Source organism: Chelonia mydas, chromosome 3 (genome assembly GCF_015237465.2).
Source record: "Chelonia mydas isolate rCheMyd1 chromosome 3, rCheMyd1.pri.v2, whole genome shotgun sequence".
NCBI lineage: Eukaryota > Metazoa > Chordata > Testudines > Cheloniidae > Chelonia > Chelonia mydas.
In genome coordinates this window covers 170140022-170164067 of record NC_057851.1, presented here as the reverse complement: position 1 = coordinate 170164067, position 24046 = coordinate 170140022, and the positions used below count along the sequence as shown (strand labels likewise).

At 40.3% G+C, this 24046-nt stretch overlaps 1 protein-coding gene across 5 annotated transcripts in view; it reads right to left on the bottom strand.

Annotated features, from left to right (window-relative positions):
* PRKCE (protein kinase C epsilon) overlaps positions 1–24046 on the bottom strand; it is a 507167-nt gene that overhangs the window by 23166 nt on the left and 459955 nt on the right. For all 5 annotated transcript variants that reach the window (XM_007062803.4, XM_027825224.3, XM_037895851.2 and 2 more), the window contains 2 exons: positions 16550–16738; positions 7664–7810 (listed from right to left, as the gene is read on the bottom strand). In XM_007062803.4, coding sequence (XP_007062865.1) covers positions 7664–7810; positions 16550–16738 — 336 coding nt within the window. The remainder of the gene's footprint in view (positions 1–7663; positions 7811–16549; positions 16739–24046) is intronic.

Sequence of the window (24046 nt, the reverse complement as noted above, 5' to 3'; positions counted from 1 at the left end):
CCCTTCCATTCCCCTCTGCTAAATGCTGATTGCCATGCACCAGGATGACTGAATGGAAATATATTATGAGACTGAAAGGATACCTCAACGTTATTAGGCCTAAAAATGGACCTACCTTGACATATTCCCCATACTGAAGGCCTTACCTTAAAGAGGGACATTCACACTGAAGCAAACTTGAAAAGAGAGAACATTTACACAAAAAGAAATTTACTTGGCCAGTAATTTCCTGTGTTCCCTTTGCTATAATTTAAGGATATTGTATTTTAAGAAGGGTTTTCTTCACCAAAGCCCAATAGTGAAGTCATAATTCTGCATTTATGACATCACAGTCCACTGCCATGGAAATTACAGTGGTGCCAGAAATGCAGCATTGTGACTTGACAGCAGAAGGACAAGAAGCCCTCATTAAAAAGCACAAATATCGTTGCTCATTAGCAATCAATGTAAGAAAATAAATCTAAACCATGGGAAGATTAAAATGATTTATATTTCAGTCTAATATATTTGCAAGTTTTTTCCAGAAAGAAAGTCCCTCTTTAAGGATTCCAGCCACATTTCATTGTAACCTGACATTTGCGGCAGCAACTGAAAAATAAATATACACCTGGCTCACTGAACAAATTTTCAGCGGCTCTCCATTGAGGCATCTGCAAAATAAGCATCTTTTGTATGTGCAACTTTGCATGTTTGTATGTGCAAATAAGGTAACTGCACACGCAAAGGGCCTACTTGCACTCACCATTTATTACCCAATTTTCACACATTTGAGTGCATGCAGATAAGTATTTAGACATTCACAGGCGCATTAATGAAGCTCTGCTGAAGATTTTAGTAACTTTTCATTTGTGAAAAAAAATCACTCATGCACATTTTCTCCAGTCATAGCAAGTGCATTGGCTAGTTCTAAAATTTGGTATTTGTGGGGTGATTTTATTTTGAATCTTTGCTGCAGCACAAAATTAAAACAAAATACATTGCTGGCATCCTTAAGATAAGACTTATAAGGAGGAATAGATTTAGGAAGAAAGATTTAAAAGAATGATACATATACACTGTTACTTTGAGAATGATAACTAAGGGGGACGGAGCTATGATAACTGCTTATGATTATTTCAAGGTTGCAGGTAGTAAAAAGAGATAGCAACTCTTTAGGGTGATTGTACAAATGACCACAGGAAAGTTTAGGCTATCCAGAGAAATCTCTTAACACTGAGGTCTGTTATACTGTAGAACAGTCTCCCAAGGGAAGTGATGCAAATGTTGTCATTAAGAAAATATAAAACTGCATTCAACTTGAGCATACGTAATTTAATAACAATATTTCTCAACTATATGGCCTCTTCATTGGAGGATATCAAAGTGCCTTATACAGGTGGGTAAGTATTACTAGCCCCATTTTACAGATATGAAAATGGAGGTATGGAAAGTCTAGGTGATTTGTCCACAGTCACACAGTTAGCCAGTACAAAAGCTGCTAAAAGAACCTAGGTCTCCTCTCAGTCCTCTCGTTCCAACCTCTAGACACAGTGCTGCCTCCCAGAGCCTTTAGAATTACAGACTGAACAGACAGACATGGGAAAAATATTCTCAACAACACAACAAAGGTGGTAATGGATAAGCCTGCAAAATAAATGCAGGGGGTTCAGATCAGATAAACCAGACTCTCATTTGGCAGCACTTGCTTTGATTCCATATTGCCATTTGCAATCCTACCACAGCAGAGCAAGAGATTCCAGCTGGTCTTTCCCATCTCTAACTTTTATGATTCTAAGACTGCAGATCACTTTTGAAGCTTAACAGAGTTGACGACAGCAACCTTTTAAACTGGGGAAGTTGGAAGCCATAGTGGTGTAGATGTTGAAAACAGTGTGTTTCTCTGTGAAAGCTGGGTGTTCACAGCAATTCACCATCGTGTAATTATTTTGTTATCTCTGGTTTTATAGTCACAATAAAAATGGGTTGCTACAGGCACTGATAAAATCATCACAGTACCATACTTCGGTTTCACAGCCAAACAGAGATCCCCACCCCGCAGGGTAAACACTTGGTTTACCAAGCATTGTATTGGTGTCCAGCTCAGTGTTCCTCAACATATCCAGGGTGGCGACCCCTTAGTCAAAGGGAAACATTTTCCAACCCTCTTAAATTTATTATAAAAGAAGGGATAAAAAAGTCTAAGGGCTAACCACTGTAACCCTATACAATTTATTTGTGGATGTATTTAGAGAGAGGATATGGGATCTGAGAGGGAAAGATTTTCTTTGCTTTAGATTGCAACAAAACTTTCAACAACTTGTGACCCACCCTGATTGCCTTTTGTGACCCATCCCCCAGGGGCTGTGACCCAGTGATTGAGAAACACCAATCTAACTTAAGTAGTAATTTTGCTGCGTCCATGTTAATTATACAGGAAAAAGAAGGAAGAATAAACGGCTGATTTTCAGAGATGTTGTACATCTGAAGCTCCAACTGACTTCACCCAGGTGAGCTATGAATTTAGGGTTAGAACTTTCCCCCAGCTTCAGTGGGCAAGTGGGACTGGGATAGAGTGGGTCCTGGATCATAGTATCATTCTTTCCTTCCCCCCGATACACACAAAAGCCCCTTTGTGGATGCTTCACTATTTGATGGACTGATGTGTGGGAGGTGGTGGGTCAGGAATGCAACCATACTGGAAACCCATGGGACTTTTGTGGACAAATGAATGCTTTGCACCAATTTTCTCATTCACCGTGTGAGACCCCTCCTTCGGGCGGGGGAAATTATCTTGTCAAATCAGATTAATGGGCAAAGGCCAGGCTGCCATGCAGCTAGAGAGGGATGGAGAGCAGAAAGCCAGCCTGGATACTTAGGGCTTTTGTGGCTCTTGGGGGATTAGCTCTTTCATTGTTGGAAGCCACAAAAATACCCTATGGCTGGAGATAGGAGAACACTTGGCCTCCCCAAATGGAAGAATCCTATGGCACTATTGTGCCTGGTGGGGTGAACTGTCCCTTAGCCCCTATTCTGGAGGACAGGGTTTATGGTTCAAAGTGCAATTATAATAATCTAATTTGTCCCTCTATGAAAAGCAGCGGGGATGAATTCTATGACACAGGAAAATTCAAGAAGTTCTTTGAAACTCAAGCAAAAGCTTTTTAAGAATAATGGAAATAAACCTTAAGAGGCACTATCAAGCTCACCAGGGCCTATATTTAACTCCTTACCTCTGTTTGCAAAGTCCATTTAATTTCTATTATTTTCCCACAAACAAATGCTTCAATACTATTTTTGTTTTAAAAACAAACAAAACCTTATAGCATCCCTACGCATGAGAAGCACCTGGAGAACTAGAGCAGTGAGCACACTAAAGGAATTCACTTCACCTGCATAAGCGGGGATCCCATTGCCCTTCCCTGACCCACAACTATGCTACACTCTGTGTCACTCTTAGTAGTCTGCTCCTTAGCCCTTCAATGATATTGCTCTGCCCATGGCTCCCCCTGTACAAATGGCCTTCAAAGGGTCTTCTGTGCCTGGATGATTTTCATCCCAAGGCTGAAAACCGAAGATAGTTTAGGAAAGAGATTTGCGTTTTTAATCTTCCAAGGGATCATTAGAATCAATAAATAATTTTGAAAATGATGGAAAATCCTTGACAATATCCTTTTAATTGAGAAAGGTAAATTACTTGGATACAACCAATGGCTGAATAAACTTCCATAAACCTCATTGGAAGCTTCACTGCCATGAAAGTTGCGGAGTCGCTTGTAACAGGCATAAATCGTATTTTCTGTAATGGTATAAATACAGAAAGGCTGGCTAATGAACAGCCATGCAGCTGCTTCTTACAGATCCAAGTGGAAGATTCAAAGATCAGTTCTAATGGCTGGTGAGTTGAAAGTGACATACTGGACCAATTTCAGAGTAGCAGCCGTGTTAGTCTGTATTCACAAAAAGAAAAGGAGTACCAGTAGAAGAGGTTGGGAGCATGACCATTACTGCATACCCCAGATATTGTCCTTTCTAATAGCTGCTATGGTTTCCTCTATCACTCTGCAGAGGGATCTTTGCCCTCTTTGAAACAGGGACTGATTCAAAGCCCAACAGATTCAATGGGAGTCTCTCTTGGCATTGATATCAATGAGTTTTGGATCACGCCTACAGTAAGCACAGCAAGAATAAAAGCCAGTATGGATGGAAAGGATTGCCAGGATATGTCAGGAATTCTCCCACATTTCTAGGGTTTCTGGGGTAACACAGGTATAGCTGAGTCAGAATTTACTCTAGATATTTACTCAGAATTAATTCCAATGCTGATGCCTCAGTCACCTCCTTTGGCAGATTATTCTACTGACCTCAGTGTTCGACCATTTTCCCTAATGTCTTAAGTTTCCTTTCTTTTAAAATTTAAGGCCTTTATTTGTAATTTTATTACCCATAATTCACTTAAATCAATATCCCTCTTTTCTTACTTCATCAAATATCTATGACACAGGTAGATAGCAAAATCCCCCTTAGTCATCTTAGGTCTTGGTCAGAAAACAGCTGCACATTGTGTAAATATGTGCCTCCTTTGCACAGGCACCACTATATATGTGCATGCAAATCTGGAATTTCGATACACACACGACTAGATAGGCATTGTGTGCATTTGAAGCTATGTGCATTCACAGTGCATGTAAATGTGTGCCTATTTTCTGACTACAAATCAGGCCTCTTGTCTCAAAGGTGTTCTCACTATGTTAAGTCTTCCTAACCTCACAGTTGTATATCAAGCCGTTTCACCCTTTTACATTTTTAGATGACATTCTTAATCAATCAATATTTCCTTCACAGAATTGCAAGAAGTTAAAAATTGTAGAGCACTTCAAGTGCACCTTTGTCAGGATTGAAAACAGTCAAGTTTATTCAATTGAATCAAATTTAAAGAGGAATTCTATATACTTTCCATTCCATTTGTTTTAGTCTTCTGTACTTTCACCCTTCCACCTTTTACTGAATGTATGTGCAATCTTTCCTAGATTGGTGTCCATATAAAATCTTCTTCTGGATTATTTATGAAGATATTACATTTTATTGGCCTAACACTGACCCATCTGGATCTCACTGGATGTACCTCCGACTTTGAGGTTGCACTGTTTATAATTGTGTTCTCATTGTGTAATCCTTTTGTCAACACTCAATACATGTCACACTTTTCTTTTCCAATTGATATCACTTTTCCGAGTAAGAGGTGCAGTAAAACTTTCTGCTGATCTTGCCTGGGGATTCTAATAAAACAGGGAAAAACCAAACGGGTGCAAAACTATGGAGCTGGCACAAAATAATCACATAGTGTAATTAATTATGCATGGTGCACTTTCAGAGTGGGGAGATGCTAACTGTAAGAACTGATAGAGTCAAGTTAGAAGAGAACTTATCCTTGATCTACTTTTTATTCAGAGGGAGGAACAGATTGAGAACGAGAAAATAATAGACCGGACTATAACATTTTTGAATTCACCATTGTAAGGAAAGGTTTCATAGAAAGAAGCTGTACAAGGCTACTAGATTTCAGGAAGGCAAAGTCTGGAGAACTAAGAAAGCTGGTCAATAAGGTGTGATGAGAAGTATGGAAATCCAACACTGTGGAAGCAGCCTGAAGGATCATAAAAACCAGCATAATTATGGTGCAACATATTACCCCTACAAGTAAGTATTTCAGGAGCCACCAGTTGCCACTCTAGCTTTACAAGGAACTGCTTAGAGGTCACCAGCAAATCTCAATGGAAACGGAAGAGGTAACCAAACAAAAATATTAACAGTGATGTAAGGAAAAAGGAGCAAATATGCAAAAGGAGTTAAGGCTATCAAAAGGGTGCGAAAGGAAATAAAAATGGCTTTTGCAATATATTGGGAGAGAAAGAATTATCAGAAAGAAAGAAGGCCCATTAACATATTAGGAGGGGTTATATCAATGATCAGTCAAAATGGCTGAGATACTGAATTCTTTTGGTTTTTAATAAGAAGAAAAACAAAAAATCATTTGGACAATTAAATAATGAAGATCTTGCAAAATGGCTATTGATAAAGTAGAGATAAGGGAATAGCTAGAAAAAATGAATGTATGCAAAACTACCAGTAGATAATATGCATCCTGAGATATTAAGGAAAAATAGCTGACAGATGTACTGGATCACTGACAATTAGTTTCAGAAATCTCTAGGTAACTAGGGAGATATTGGTGGCCTGGGGTAAAGCAAGTGTGGATTCATTTAAAACTTTACCTTGAGTTCTGGTCAGTCCATTACTAGAAAAATGTTGACAAACAGGACAGGTTTAGAGAAGAGCAAAAAAAAATGATTATGGGATGAAAGGACATGTCTATGTGGAAATGTTAAGAGAGCTAGATATATCTAGGTTGGCTAAACCTGCACTAAGACTTAACTGTTTACAAATATTTGATGGGTGTGAACAATGAATGGGAAGAAATTAATGAGGAGAGTACGAGGGGGTAAAATTTGAGCTAAATTGGATGAAATTAGGAAAGGGAAGATTTAGATTTAAATTTTGACATATCCCTGTGAGTGAAATCTATTTGGTAGTGGCATATTCTCCAAGTGAAGTGGTGAAAGCCCAGTCACTTGGGATATATGCACCTACACGGTCATACCACAGAGGAAAATTCTGCATAGACACATGGGACAGACTAGATGACTTAACAGGTCTTTTCTGCACCTAATTTTTATGACACTTGGATTCATTGGGCCTAATGTTTTTTAATATCTTCATAAACTCTCTGAAGAAAGACACAAACAGAACATTGATCATACTTGCAGACAAGACCAAACAGTACAATAAAGAGGGAACAAAATTAAAAGAAGCATGAGGGTTTCCAAAGCTTTGGCACCCAGTGGAAAATAATATTTTCGGATTAGGTATAAAAGTACCATACGTGCAGTGTGATAGTCAAGAGTCTGTTCTTTCATTAGACTCTAAGCCAATGTTTTCAAATACCTCATCATAAAATTTGCCATACATATTCTTAGCCCAAAAGCTGACATTTTTGTAAAATATAAATACATCTCATTTGTTTGGTGATTTTCATTTAGAGGAAGAAAAGAATAATGAAAACTATTTTGCCTGGGTTCGGTTGCTTTAGAAGAGAGGTGGATGTTTATTTACATTTGTTAATTTAAAATATGATACTTTATTATTACTTAGTAACAGATAGGTATCTGGACATAACTAGACCATTAAACATTTTTCTTTCCTTTATTGGTTTTAGTCCTTAATGTTGTTTTATTATATTTGTATTTGATGTAATCAGAAACATTTTCCTAAACACCACAACCACAAAGGTTTACCAAGGTGGGACTATTGCATAATTCCTACTAAGAATGTATATAACTTGAAACACATTCCTCAGACTGAGATATCCATAGAAACTGAGGAAAAGCTTTAAAATAGGATTGTGGGCTCTCTTCAGTTTGCAAAGAGACTGAATACAAAAATGTTACAGTGTATTCTAATCGGACATTTACCTTCAGAGGAACCAATACCAGGGCAATCTCTTCAGCAAGGCACTTACTCTGTTATTTCAACTTCAGGTGCATAGTTTCTTAATACAGCAAAAGAAACCAACAAGTACAAATTTTTAACCAAGTTATCTCTAGAGTTTACTCAAACTGCTACTTACAATCCGAGGTTTGAAGGGTGGCTTGATTTTCCTTTGTTCTAGAAGAACCCAGTCAATTTCCTTAAAGAACGGATGCTGTTTAATCGCGTCCTCTCCATTTTGCGATGCCACACAGCCTAGTCGCTTATTTGGGTTTTTTGTCATGAACTGGGGAAAGGAGAAGTTACAAAATATTAGTGACATATGGTTCATAATTATTTGCAATCCAACCACACATTCTCAGTGCAGCTCCTTGTAAGGATACTCTCCTAGAAAGGGCTGTATTTCCTGCATGAGTGATAGGAATCCCTCTAGGGGAACTCATCTGAGACTCCTACTTGTAAATCTCATGGGGAAAGGCTCCCTCAACAATTTCAGGAATTTCCTAATTTCACCTGGGTGGGAACAGACTCCCTTTCAGTATTTCTACTCCTACTTCCAGTGTTAGACAAAACTGGTAAACACAGCAGCAAACTATTAAACCCTCCAGAGTCATCTTCAGGATAAAGAAAAGGAGTACTTGTGGCACCTTAGAGACTAACCAATTTATTTGAGCATAAGCTTTCGTGAGCTACAGCTCACTTCATCGGATGCATAAAGGATAGAAGTTCAGGGAGGCTATTATTTTAACCACTCTGATTTTCTCTGCCATAAATATTATTTTAGATTTGTTAATTCAATTGTCAATTCAAGAATTGTTAATTCAATTGCTTTTCTTGAATTTATATGATCACAATATGGATGCTGTAGCAGACATGCTGGAGATGGAAGAAAAGGTGCAGGGACCTCGTCCTTAGTTCCCAGCGCTCCCACAAAGGACGTAGGCATAATTTATTTGTTTGCACTGGCAGTGCTAGAGAGAGACTAAGTCACACTCTAAGCAGCTGCCAGAGGGAGTGTATTCGCATCCTGGAGTGGGCTGGGGCATGGCTCTGCACCACCCTTACACAAGAGCCAGTGGCTCTGAGACTTGGCTGAAGAGAACATAGCCTATGACTATTCTCTACATGTGTAGCAAAAGCTGCTGATAGTGAGTTCTACTCAGTGCCTCTTGAGTCATTATACCTGCTCCTGGCCTCTGCAGGTATAATGCTGTCAGGAGGCCCCTGCTTAGGTGCTACCCTTCTCTCCCTTGCTCCCAATAAGGGCCAGATTCTAAGAATCATAATTAAGATAATAAATATTTCATGACCATGACTTCTGTGAAAACAATATAATTCAGGGTGTTCCCATAAAATGTCATGCACTGCATGTAGTCACACTCAGGTAAATTCTGCATGGTTGTAAATGATACTGGGGAGAATAAGGTCCCATGGACTTTGTCACTCTGGCCAACATGTGAGTGAGCTAGATTCTTTCATGAAATTTTACATATTTGGCTCTCTATATATGCAGTGTACTTGAGTATAGGAGAGTGATCAGGGTTTTAAAATAGTTTAACACTATCAGTTAAATATTATTAAATACAAATTTTTGAGTTTTGCACTTTTTCCAATGACCAGAGCATCCTTCCTCACAATTTCCAATGGCAAACAACCAGCTTCATGTGTATTTTGGTGCTTTGTTAGCTTTACATATTCTTAAGCCAGTACTGGCAGCTTTTTAACAGTATTCTGATGGAAAATAAACTTAATGAGAATTAAAATATTGACTTTTCCTTCTATTTTAAAACTCAGGTTACAATCTTTGCATTTTTTGTCTGAGCTAGGATGAGAACTTCCAGGTGCCTTTCTCTTGAAAGAGCAGTAATATTTTACATCCCTGCCATGCTTTTCATCCAAAGTACTTCACAAACTGCAATCTGACTGAAAACCAGCCTCTACAGTGGAGGAAGACAACCGGCCACTGCACAGCATATTCCATAACCATGAGTGATGGGGAAATATTGGCTAAGGGCCCTGCAGCAAACAGATATGGCAGTGGGATTGTTAGCGTCCTCCACGGAGGATAGAGCATTGCTTTTTACAGGATAATCTGCATAGCCTACTTCACAGTTAGGGTTGCTAAGCCTTCAGGATTTTGTTTTGGTAGGGTTTTGTTTTGTTTTGTTTTCTGATTCATCCCTGTAAAATTTATTTCAGCTGCTACAGAAGCAGTTACAGCAGCCCTTAACATGGTCTCTCCCAATGAACACGTGACCCATAGCTGGAACAGCAACTGATAGGAGCCTAACCGACTATCTTCTTAAAGGTACAGTGCATTTCTTCTGCAGTACATTGTGGTTCAAAATATCATATCAGCCAACCCAAGGACAGCACTTCCAGTTTGGTCTGAAATTCAAGTGAGCTATTTTCACTGTTTCTCCAGGTTCCCCAATAGAAGGCAAGTCTCATGTCAGTAACTGCCTGTATTTTCTGCTAGGGGAAATAAAAACAATTTTTGAAAGAGACTTTATCAAAGGATGACGATATACTGAGAAAACCACAAAACACATTCCCAGGTTCCTCTGCTTTATTCACACACAGGAGAAGATAAGTGACTGGGAGAGAGAGGAGACCAGGAACCAGCAGCAGTGCACCTTGGAGAAGAATAACATGGAAGCCATATGATATGCTTTTTGTGCTGTGTTATCCAGATATCAAAGCAATATAAGCTGGTCTCTGTCTATATCTGGACCTATCCTCATACCAGGCTGCAGGCATCGGCACAAGTATTTTTTTTAAAAGTGCAGGACATTAAGATGCTACTAATTAGGGTTGTTTAGTAGTCTACCCCACAACCTAATAGGACTCATATGTGGATACCAAGGATGAAGAGACCTGATGAAATAATACCGATAAAAGTATCAGGGGAAGAGATAGCTCAGTGGTTTGAGCATTGGCCTGCTAAACCCAGGGTTGTGAGTTCAATCCTTGAGGGGGCCATTTAGGGATCTGGGGCAAAAATTGGGGATTGGTCCTGCTTTGAGCAGGCAGTTGGACTAGATGACCTCCTGAGGTCCCTTCCAACCCTGATATTCTATGTTTGCCATAGTCTGTAATCTCTTAAAAGGCTGAAATGGACAATATCCAAAAACCCCTTTTGTCCTTTTTCCATGTGATAAATATCAGTTCATTTCCCCTCTATTTTCCGTGGAGCACAAGCCAGTGCAGATTATTTATCTCTCTGTTTGCCAAAGCATCACTGATGATGTAATTGTCAATTCAACTATAGGCTAAGAGAACTTTCCCATCAACCGCCACATGGCGGGATGGTGCTGATGCAGCAGAAGAACCACATCAAAAGCCATAGGATCACGCGTTAGTCATAGCTATTGCCTTTTTATTTATTGCCTTTTTATTTTATTTATTTATTTATTTAATTTCTTGAGGCTGGATCCTGCTCCCAGTGAAGCTGATGCCAAAACTCGCAATGGTTTAAATGGGAGCAGGACTGGACTCTTGCTGACATAGCAGTAAATTAAAATTAATACCATGGGCCCAATACTCAGGCAGTGTAAAGGGGTCTTAGTGTAAATGAGAATCTGATGCTGTAGGTCATGAGACTTAGGCAGCTAAGTGTTTAACAGACAAACTGTCCATGGTATTTAGGCACCTAAAGAAGCAGATCAGCACCCAGTGGGATTTTCAAAATCATCTCAGCAGATTAGGTGCCTAGCTCCCATTGAAATCAACTATTTAGGTGCTTTTAAAGATCTGACTAGGCAGCTATCTGCATCTTTAGGTGACTAAATACCTTGGAAAAACTGGCCCTGTGTCATTTTGGAAAATGTACCTTAGGTGTTTTTGCAAATTTTACTGTTAGAATGTGAAGAATATTTTCTATCAGGTCAATTTTAAAGTAGGGTCAAATTTGGAGCTGAAACTATCTGATCATGTCCTTTTAATTTCTAGAACCAGCTTTAAACCAAGGAAGACAGATTAATAGGCCTCCATAGTTCTGTAGTGACTCAGCAATTCATGACCCTGTTCCTCCAACTTTGGTGACCAAGAGATAAGGCACACAATGCAGCTTCCCATTCAGCCATCCCCTCACTCTGCAGGAGCAGAGACTGTAGCAAGTCAGCTTCCCTCTTCTGATACTAGAAACAGAGAAGGTGGCATAGGAACCTGAACAGCAGCTTGCAAATCCTGAAATTTGCAAGAGCAGTACCGAGTGTCAGAAGGTCTCATACTTTGTAATTCAAGGAGAACAAAAGTGCTTCATATATAGTCACAGCAAGGAATAGAGACCTTTGCTGGAATAATATGGACGGTGGTAAACATTTACGACTCAGCTGGTCTGTTGAGGCACAGCCAGCAGTAGGGTGCAGAGATGCACTGTTCCAGTGGAAGTTTCTGGGGTGCTGCCCATAGATAGGCACCAGATCTCTTGGAACAGATGGAGAACATGGTCATTGTTAACTGAAGCTAACATTCTAGACCTGGCACTATCTGGTTTCAGGGTAGGACGTGGAACTGAAATTGCCTTAGGGGCACTGATGCATGATCTCCTCCTATCAAAGGCTAGAGGACAGACGTCCATTCTCATCCCCCAGGACCTCACAATATTTGACACTGCTGACCTCACCTGAGAGTGGTGGGCAGGGGTACAGGGCAATGCATTAAAATGGTCTTGAGTTTTTCCTAGAGGCATGCACCCAATGAATAGTACTGGGAAACCTACTCCACCAGTAGACCCCTGACTTATGTAGTTCCACAAGGATCAATTCTCTCTGGTCTTTTTCAGTAGCTACATGCAACTAGTAGGTGAACGGGTCTGATGACATTGACTCAAGTGCCAGCAATATGCGGATGAGACACAGTTCTACCTGTCCTTCACCACATCTGACCATACTGCTATGACTAGCATCAAGATGGCCCAGTGCTTGGATGAGATCAGCTTATAGCTGAAGAATGACTGAATTAAGCTGAACAGCAGCAATAGAGAGTTAACACTGGTGGGCAGAGGGAAGCACTTTGAAGAGTTCGCAGCCACCTTTCCAGTCTTTGGTTAAAAGTACACACCACAATTGGCCAATTCAGTCCATTGTGCAGGGGTGAAGTTGGTGCTCAGCTCTCACATAGCTGCATCCAGGAGTAACGCTTTCTATATCATCTCTGGTTGGCTAGCAGACTCCATCCCATTGTGGTGGATGATGATCTGGCCTCACTTATTCACACATTTCACTCCCTCTCAGCTGGAGTACAGTAATGCGATTTACCTGGGCATGAAGACTTCAGCACTTAGGAAACTCCCAGTAGTATAGATCATAACACTTCAGCACATGTTCTCCTACCACAAACACATCAAACCTGTCATTCATTCTCTACACTGATGTCTCACAATCAATTTTGAATCAAGTTCAAAGTCTTGGTCCTTATCTTCAAGGCACTCAAAGGCCTGGGCTCAGCATATCTAAAAGACCGCTTAAAACTCCAGGATGAAAACGGTGGTTGGCAACTTTGCTCCTTTGGCATAAGGGAGCTTGCTACAATAAGGGTAAAGCTCATCAGTGTGGGGGACAGAAGTTTCTTGGGGACAATCTGAGACTGTGGAATGAACTCCTCCACGAATTAAGGACCATCAAAACCTCACCACCTTCTGCTCCAAGTGCAAGGCACATTTCTTTGACCTGGCCTTCTCTAAAAACCACATAGCAACGTGTATATTTTTTTTAAAACCCCAAAATGACCCAAACAAGATACTCAACAGCACATACTTCTCCCTCTGTGGAGAGGATGAGTAAACAAACAACATGTGATAGATGTTAGTCACATTGTTTAGTGCATTACTAGAAGAAGCTCAAATACTACGGTGATGAGCATGTCATAAGAACCTATACAGATTAGAATAGAGATTTTCCAAAAAAGGCTAGTGAAGTTATAACCCACTGGTCAGTGCAGGTTACATGTCTGCCTCTATGCCTGAGTCACAGATTATATGAATCTGTTACCAGCACCCATCTATAGTTTTAACTTTGGAGGTCCCCAGTTCAATCTCTGGGGTTGGCCAAGATGCCAGGCTGTCACACAAGTAGGAGCTCATCAAGGACTCAAACTAAACACCTCCAGCGCTAAACACAAATCCCTACAACTTGAACTAAGCAGACAGACTCAGTAGCAGGGGACTGAAACAGACTCACATCCTATATGGTCAAGCACAGAAGGAGATCAGTAACCCACAGACAGTGGAAACCAGAGGAAACTCATCCCAAGTGTCTGAAGTCTACAGCAGCTCAAATCCCAAATTCCACTTATGTGATGACTCCCATACTGGGGACTGAACTAAGGACCTCCAGACCTCCAAATCTTTTAAGCCTGAGCTAAACCACCAGGCTCTAAGGCTGAGAGCTTGAGCAGACCTGTTTCCTCGGTGGATCAGGTACCAAGGGGAATGCAAAACACACTGGCAGTAGGCTAGATAGACACAGCCTTTCTCTCCATCTCTAGCAGACAAACACAGTGCTGGGCACAATCTGGCTTGCTACACAATCTATCATGCATTCCAGCACTATCAGCAGTAAATATTCTCATTTCAATGAATAATTGTGCCTCTCACATGACAGAATGGAACTTTAAATTGCATCTCCTACACATTCACAGAAACAGGCCTAAAAAAGATCTGTTCTTGTAGGATAAATAACGTGCTGTCGTTAATGTTTACTGGAAAATTGTCCTTAGATTTTTTTGTGGGAATTAAAAATGGAAAATTGATTCTTGCATACAATTTAAAATTTAAAACACTGATCTGAAAATTACATTTGAGGTAAATGTATGGCGTTTTGTTAAACTTTCCCCAAACACTATTTGAAGGGCTGTGAAAATGTAGTGTCTAAAGAACAAGACCCATGTCTGAGAGTACAATGTAAGGAAATAAACTGTTCCAAAGCTAATCCCTTGTTAGTATTCAGCAGTAAAATACATAGACGCCTCTCTATTTCCTCTGTTTTTCCTGTTCTTCATCTGACAATGTGGCTAAAGTATTAGACAAAGATCACAAGTTTCTAATGTTCAGACAATAACTACACAGACACAAGCAGATTGCTAAATGTAAGGGGCCAGATTCTCAGCTAGTGTATACTGGCACAGTTCCATTGACTTCAACTGATTTACTCCAGCTGAGGAACTGGCCCAACCGGGAATATATCTTTTTAAAATATAAAAGATGGTTTATGGTTGTAACTCTCTTTGTAGAGTTTAAAAAGGGCATTAATGATAACAAACTACAAACAGAAAGACATTAACAAGGGATCACAGTAAGGTAAAAATAACCATGGCTAGTATCAAAAGATATTGGCAGAAGAACAGACTAACCAGAATTATAAACTGACAACAAATCAACATTACAGGAAACCAACCTACTATGTGTCATTGCATTTATTTTTCACAAAAACGTGTCACTTACACAATAGGCCTAATTGTGCATCTGGATTTGTGAGTCTTCAGCAAGCTCCGGGCACAAACATTAACAGCTAGACATCTAGCTGCCTGTTTGCACCACAAATGAGATACACAAATGTAAATCATATGACTCCTAAAAGAGTGGAGAATGGCTCTGAAACTGAATATTTCATGATGAGTTATCATGGCACTTTTTCCCTATCACAAGTGTTTCCATGACAGGGGAGAATATATAGCCCAGTAAGATGTGGATTTTTAGGGCAAGTCCTTGTATAGAGTGATGGGAACAGATATCTCATGTGGGCATGAACCAAAACCTCAATTCCAATAGCCCTGAACTTTAAAGAAGCTGAGATGCAGATCTGACTGTCGACAGTGGCCCCTGTCCATAATGAACCAAACAAAAAGCTGGAGCCTCATCTTCATGAGGGTTTAGACACTGATCCCAATGTTACAGCTCAGGTCCATAAATCTTAACCACTCAGAGAAAATAACTCACATGCCTTACTGTGCACAAGGCAGGACACATGAAAGAGTCATTTCAGCTAAGGACAAGAATAAGGTGCATAAAAAGAGTCATTGAATGATGCTTCTTGCCCCAGTGCTGTCCAAGTCAATGTTCACTCCAGCTTTCTGTGCCACTTGCAGAATGAAGCTTTATACAGACCTTATTATGGTAAGACACAACCTTTAAAGTTCTTCTCAAACTGAAAGCCCTCAATTTACCACTGGGATGCAGTACGGGACTGATGATTAAGTAGATCGCGCAAGAATGTGTCACAATCACCAAAGTTACTGGGTGACATGCTTTGGCCACCTGACAAGCAAAACTCACCTGGATTTGACAAGATTCTGTCAATCACCCAGCTCACCTGGGGTGAAGGACCAAAGCAAAGTTACTTGCATTATAGTGGGAACATTTGTTTAAAAATGGCATTGTGTCAAGTAAGGAAAACAACATGCAACTTTAAAATATTTTTTGACAACATGTTAAAAAAGGCAGCAGGGTGGCAAAGTTTATATGTGGATTAAAATAAAAACACTGACAACTGTTTCTCTAATTACATAATGCTTCCCTTGCTCCTAGTGAGCATGCAGTGTGTAAAGTGTCAGAGTGATAACACAGCTCTAGCTGATTGTGATTTTCCCTGAAACATGGTTCTGCCTAGATTTATACAGCATACAACCGCAAGGAACACAAACATTCTGTTCCTTTCCCACAAGAAGTATAATTTATCCCAGGCCCCATTACCCTAATAGTGGCACTCTGAACTGTGGTTGAACTCCCAGTGGTGACTGTTCTAAACTACTGAAGGTAAATTCAATTTTTAGCAAGGGAATAAAAAGAAGAAAAGGAAAAAGGGGGGAGGGATAGCTCAGTGGTTTGAGCATTGGCCTGCTAAACCCAGGGTTGTGAGTTCAATCCTTGAGGGGACCATTTAGGGATCTGGGGCAAAAATTGAGGATTGGTCCTGCTTTGAGCAGAGGGTTGGACTAGATGACCTCCTGAGGTCCCTTACAACCTTGATATTCTATGATTCTATGAAAAAAGGAAGAACAAGAGAAAAAGAAATGGAAGACTCACTGCTTTTAAAATGCTGACAGCTTCTTTGCTGAGCCAGACTGGGTAGAGCACATCGTCATGAAGGATGGATTCAAAGAGATCATCTTCATTGTCAGCTTCGAAAGGAGGTTGCCCAGCCATCATTTCATACATCAGAACACCCAAAGCCCACCAGTCTACCGAGGGACCATATTCTAACTCTTGGAGGATCTGTTAGGGAAACAGAGAGGTCAGATTTAATAGGCAACTTGAGTGATACCTTCAGATGCATGTTTATTGATTAGATATGAGATGCTTATCCTACTATAGTGTCTCAAGGAGGCCAAATCCTGTTGACTTCGATGCCAGTAGGCTTGGGCTTTTTACTTGTGCAGCTCCTATTCATATGACTCATATGGCTAAGTTTCAACATGTTGCACTGAAAACCAACCCGCAGATGCTTGGCGTTCTCAGAAGCATCAGCCAAGTTTATTGGTCTCCCCTAGCATGTTCATGAGTAAAAGAGTTGTATAGCCTTCTATATTGTTCAAACCAAGCCGGGAAAAAGTCTACTGCATATGCAAAAAACTGGTGGCAAATGTAAAATCAGAACGTAACTGCCATCCTGGATCAAACCAATGGTCTATCTACCCCAGTATGTTGTCTCTGACAGTGACCAATATCAGAGCTTCAGGGTGAGTGTACAGAACAGGGCCGATGGAGTAATCCTCCCCCACCTTCCTTTCTCAGCTTCTGGCAGCCAGAGGTTTAGGGTCGCCCTGAGCATGTGGTTGCATCCTTGACCATCTTGGCTCATAGCCATTGATGGACCTATCCTCCATGAACTTACTAAGGTCTTTTTTGAGTCCAGTTATGCTTTTGGCCATCACAAGATCCCATAGCAATGAGTTCCATAGGTTAATTGTGTGTTGCATGAAAAGTACTACTTCTTGTTTGTATTAAATCTGCTGTCTGTTAAATTCATCAGGTGACATCTGGTTTTTGTATTATGGAAAAGGATAAATAACACTTCTCTATTCATTTTTTCCACACCATTTATGATTTTACAGACCTCTATGATATCCCCCCTTAGTCGTCTCTTTTCTAAGCTGAATAGCCCTAATCTTTTCAGTCTCTCCTCGTGTGGAAGCCATTTCAGACCACTCATCATCTTTGTTGCTCTTCTCTGAACTTTTACCAGTTCCACAATATCCTTTTTGAGATCAGGTGACCAGAACTGGACACAATATTCAAGTGTGGGTGTACCATGGATTTATATAGTGCCATTATGACATTTTCTATCTTAATGTCTCTCTCTTTCCTAATAGTTCTTAACATTGTTAGCCTTTTTGACCACTGCTGTGCAGTGAGCTGAACTTTTCAGAGAGCTATCCACCAAGACTTCAAGATCTCTTTCTAGAGTGGTAACTAATTTAGAACCCATCCTTTCATTGTCCCGTCTTGAACACTATAAATTGATTTAGATGGTACTGTTGCACAGAGCTCTGCTAAGATTTATAATGGTCCTTTTAGTATGAATACTAGAAGCCAAAAGCATTTTGAGAATTTTGTTTACAGCAGGAAAACGATACCCTTTCATGCAGCATCAACCCCACTGTACTATATTAAAGATTGTAGACTTTGCTTTAATTATCTTTGCTTCTTGGAAAAATTGGCAGGTTTTCTACTTATAGTGGGAGCAAGTTCCAATGTGTGACACAAGCAAGTCCATCTTTGTAGCAGACACCTCGGGTGGGTTAGAGTGATTGATTATTACTATATTACTTCAGGGCTACTGTTATTCAAAGAACAAGCTTAATTGTTGACTTTAGTCTGTTGGAAAGGACTCTGCAGTTGGGCTGCAAAGTATCAACACAAGAAGGTGACAGTTTAAAAGAAAAGGTACCGTGACCCCAGGCTGATAGCTGGAATGGCAACCACCATACACACACTCAAAGGTTATTAGCATTGTAGCTGGAATCCTCTGGGTAGGGATTATTGTACTCAGCTCTAGTGAATGCTGATTGTACTGCATATATAAAACCCATCCAATATTAATATAAGCACAGGTATCAATCTAAGATTTGAGTCATAGTGCTTGGATCCAGATCTGAATGTCCCCAAAATCTGTAGGTGGTTGGACCCTGTGTTTTGGTTTGTGATATTACAGAAATACATTATAGAAATGTCAGCTGCAAAGTTGTCCTCAGAATTGAACTTCTCCATGGTCTGGTGTGGGAATGATCTTTGGATTTCACATTTTTGCTTTGGCATCCTGCCAATCAAAAGTAACATGAAAGATACAATGGTGACTCAAGAGGACAAAAGCAGTAGGAAGGCTTGAGGAAAAAGAATGGTGAGAAGCAAACACACAGGGAAAATGGGAGTTTTGCCACCTTCTATGGGCCCAAATTTTCATCTGAAAATGTCTAGGAGTTTAGTACTGCCTTTTTATTTAGTAAAAATTTATAAAAGAATTCACAAAGTACACAAAGTACAAAATCCAGAAAAGAAATAATGTTCACAAAGCCAGAACCTTACACAAACTCATTTTGCTCTCCTTTTCTTACTGGAGTGCTCTCTCAAACTGCGTAAACTACCCTAGGCATAAATTGTGGTACCTTTAAAATGAGTTACCTTGCATTTGCACTTACCAATACTTGGTATCATCTAGTGCTAAAACTACAGATTTCCACTTTATCTTTACTTAGCAAACAACATTTTCCCCCTGCAAAATAATGTTTGATTAAAAAAATGCTGATATAACTTTTTGCCCCAGCATCCTTAGCACAAATGCAATATGTGTGAGATACATGTAGGCTGCCTTTACTAGAGGGGACTCTGAACTTTATTGGGAGTGTTCCAGTTGGGAAGATCCTGTGTGCTGCAATCCAGCCTCAGAGACCACAATTCCCATGATGCCTTGGGGAAAGAGAGAGAGACTTGCTCTTCCAGGCAGTGCAGGGAGAGCAGGCAGTGGACTCCATTTTTGGGGAGAGGAGCCAGATTACTGGTGTGGAGCTCTGTCCATACCAGGAGCTGCTGCTAGGAAGCCAGAAGCTGCTGCTGAGAACCTGCTGGGGCTTTGATTGAGCAGGGAGCCTCAGAGGCTGTTGGTGGCTTCACTGAAGCCAGGGCAGAGACTGTTGCTGTGCCTGGAGCTGACTGAGGTGGGCCTGCAGTAAAGGCAGCGTGAGTAACCCTCACTCTTGTTTGGGAAAGTGCTTGCACAGGAAGGGGCACAGTAGAGAGTCTGAGTCTGAGGAGAGGCAGAATGATCGTCCCATCGAACCAGGACCCAGAGCTGCTGACATTTGGTGGAGCCAACTCCAGTCTTCAGAGAGGTTGTGCAGCTTGTTGCCTTGGCTGGATGGATACACAAAACCAACAGCGTGCTGTCTCCAGCTGCAGGTCTCCAAGCGCTCCCATGCAAGCAAGTGTCTAGGACTCTGAAATCCAGAGGAGTGTACACTGCGGGATGGGGTAAATGGTGGTAATGTAAATGCCAGTTACATAAGTTTCATAAGTTTCATTTATTACTGTATACTATATTTGTTAATTTATTTTATTCAACTGACCCTCTGGATTTAAATTAGTAGTGACATGTAGTCTTAGTCAGTTATACCATGTTTCTTTAAGTTGTTAAGTAAAGGTGTGTTAACTCTAATTTAAGTATATTGGATGTATGCTATTTATTAATTGGTATTTCTGAGTTAGACCCATGCCACAGATTTATTTATTATTATTATTTCTATTTGAAGGGGTTTATTCTGGAGGTTCCCAAGGTATTGAGTGTGTACAGGGGCCAGGCAGGTGGAGGAACCACCAGTTTAAAATTCCTTTAGGAGTAAAGGGACTGCAGCAGAGGGATGAATAGAGGATTCCCACCTATCCAACAGCAACACTGGGATACTCAGGATCTCTTTTAATGTCAACATCGGGCACCCAGACACACAGGAAAGTCTATTGATAGAGATTCTCTAGGTTTTAGTCAGGCAGAAAGGATGGAAGAGGATAAAGTATGGGCCACATCAGACGAGAAAAATTCACATAAAGAATCTGACAGCAGAAAAGGGCAGACAAATAAACAGTGACAAGTTTTTCAAGTGCCTGTACACAAACGTTAGAAGTCTAAATAATAAAATGGGTGAACGAGAGTGCCTCGTGTTAAAGGAGGATATTGATATAATAGGCATCACAGAAACCTGGTAGAGTGAGGACAATCAATGGGACACAATCATTCCGGGGTACAAAATATACCGGAAGGACAGAACAGGTCGTGCGGGGGGGAGGGAAGGGGAGGGGAGTGGCACTATATGTGAAAGAAAATGTAAAATCAAATGAAATAAAAATCTTAAATGAATCCACATGTTCCACAGAATGGATAGTAATTCCATGCTCTAATAAGAATATAACAGTAGGGATCTATTATCAACCACCTGACTAGGACAGTGATAGTGATGATGAAATGCTAAGGGAGATTAGAGAGGCTATCAAAATAAAGAACTCAATAACAGTTGGGGATTTCAGTTATCCCCACATTGACTGGGTACATGTCACCTCAGGATGAAATGCAGAGACAAACTTTCTCAATACTTTAAATGAGTGCTTCTTGGAGCAGCTGGTACAGGAACCCAAAAGGGGAGAGGCAACTCTCGATCTAGTCCTGAGTGGAGCGCAGGATCTGGTCCAAGAGGTAACTATAACAGGACCGCTTGGAAATAGTGACCATAATGTAATAACATTTAACATTCCTGTGGTGGGAAGAACACCTCAACAGCCCAACACTGTGGCATTTAATTTCAGAAAGGGAAACTATGCAAAAATGAGGTGCTTAGTTAAACAGAAATTAAAAGGTACAGTGACTAGAGTGAAATCCCCGCAAGCTGTATGGACGCTTCAAAGATACCATAATAGAGGCTCAACTTAAATGTATACCCCAAATTAAAGAACACAGTAAACGAACTAAAAAAGAGCCACTATGGCTTAAAAAACCATGTAAAAGAAGCAGTGAGAGATAAAAAGGCATCTTTTAAAAAGTGGAAGTCAGATCCTAGTGAGGTAAATAGAAAGGAGCACAAACACTGCCAAATTAAATGTAAAAATGTAATAAGAAAAGCCAAAAAGGAATTTGAAGAACAGCTAGCCAAAAACTCAAAAGGTAATAACAAAATGTTTTTTAAGTACATCAGAAGCAGGAATCCTGCTAAACAACCAGTGGGGCCCCTGGACGATTGAGATACAAAAGGAGCACTTAAAGACGATAAAGTCATCGCAGAGAAACTAAATGAATTCTTTGCTTCAGTCTTCATGGCTGAGGATGTTAGGGAGATTCCCAAACCTGAGCCATCTCTTGTAAGTGACAAATCTGAGGAATTGTCACAGATTGAAGTGTCACTGGAGGATGTTTTGGAATTAATTGAGAAACTTAACAGTAACAAGTCACCGGGGCCAGATGGCATTCACCCAAGAGTTCTGAAAGAACTCAAATGTGAAATTGCAGAACTATTAACTATGGTTTGTAACCTGTCCTTTAAATCAGCTACTGTACCCAATGACTGGAAGATAGCTCAAGTAATGCCAATATTTAAGAAGGGCTCTAGAGGTGATCCTGGCAATTACAGACCGGTAAGTCTAACGTCAGTACTGGGAAAATTAGTTGAAACAATAGTAAAGAATAAAATTGTCAGACACATAGACAAACATAAATTGTTACGCAAAAGTCAACATGGTTTCTGTAAAGGGAGATCGTGTCTTACTAATCGATTAGAGTTCTTTGGGGGGGTCAACAAACATTTGGACAAGGGGGATCTAGTGGACATAGTGTACTTAGATTTCCAGAAAGTCTTTGACAAGGTTCCTCACCAAAGGCTCTTATGTAAATTAAGTTGTCATGCGATAAGAGGGAAGATCCTTTCATGGATTGAGAACTGGTTAAAAGACAGGGAACAAAGGGTGGGAATAAATGGTAAAGTTTCAGAATGGAGAGGGGTAACTAGTGGTGTTCCCCAAGGGTCATTCCTAGGACCGATCCTATTCAACTTATTCTTAAATGATCTGGAGAAAGGGGTAAACAGTGAGGTGGCAAAGTTTGCAGATGATACTAAACTGCTCAAGATAGTTAAGATGAAAGCAGACTGTGAAGAACTTCAAAAAGATCTCACAAAACTAAGTGATTGAGCAACAAAATGACAAATAAAACTTAATGTGGATAAATGTAAAGTAATGCACATTGGAAAAAATAACCCCAACTATACATACAATATGATGGGGGCTAATTTAGCTACAACTAATCAGGAGAAAGATCTTGGAGTCATCATGGATAGTTCTCTGAAGACGTCCACGCAGTGTGCAGCGGCAGTCAAAAACGCAAACAGGATGTTAGAAATCATTAAAAAAGGGATAGAGAATAAGATGGAGAATATCTTATTGCCCTTATATAAATCCATAGTAGCCCACATCTTGAATACTGCATACAGATGAGGTCCCCTCATCTCAAAAAAGATATACTGGCATTAGAAAAGGTTCAGAAAAGGGCAACTAAAATGATGAGGGGTTTGGAACGGGTCCCATATGAGGAGAGATTAAAGAGGCTAGGACTTTTCAGCTTGGAAAAGAGGAGACTAAGAGGTATGTAAAATCATGAGTGGTGTGGAGAAAGTGAATAAGGAAAAGTTATTTACTTGTTCCCATAATATAAGAACTAGGGGCCACCAAATGAAATTAATGGGCAGCAGGCTTAAAACAAATAAAAAGAAGTTCTTCTTCACTCTGCGCATAGCAAACCTGTGGAACTCCTTGCCTGAGGAGGTTGTGAAGGCTAGGACTATAACAGGGTTTAAAAGAGAACGGGATAAATTCATGGAGGTTAAGTCCATTAATGGCTATTAGCCAGGATTGGTAAGGAATGGTGTCCCTAGCCTCTGTTTGTCAGAGTGTGGAGAATAATGGCAGGAGAGAGATCACTTGATCATTACCTGTTAGGTTCACTCCCTCTGGGGCACCTGGCATTGGCCACTGTCGGTAGACAGGATACTGGGCTGGATGGACCTTTGGTCTGACCCAGTATGGCCGTTCTTATGTTCTTAACCCAAGGAAGAAAAGGGGGTGGGTGTACATACAAGATACAATTTTCAAGGACTGGTGACTAAACTGAACGGGAAAATCTGTACAGCACCTGTTTTGCACATACCAATGCCTGTATTTGTAAAGGGAATCCATGTAAATGGTGCTGACTCAGCTTAGGCACTGACCTTTGAAAATGTATCCATGGTATTAAAATCTAGGTAACCCACAAATAGCATAGTGCTATGTCATCTTTTTTTATCCAAATATCACCTATTATGTGAATGTAAGTTATGTCCCCTGATATCCATCAGAAATCCATCCACGCATAATTTTGCATATTTCCCATTCCATTTGGACGAACGGGGGAGTTTATTATATGTCACTTATCAGTACCTCAGAGAACAGAAACAATGATACTCCCATACAGGTCTAACACAATATGATACCTTCAGTATGTTACATTGTGTCAGG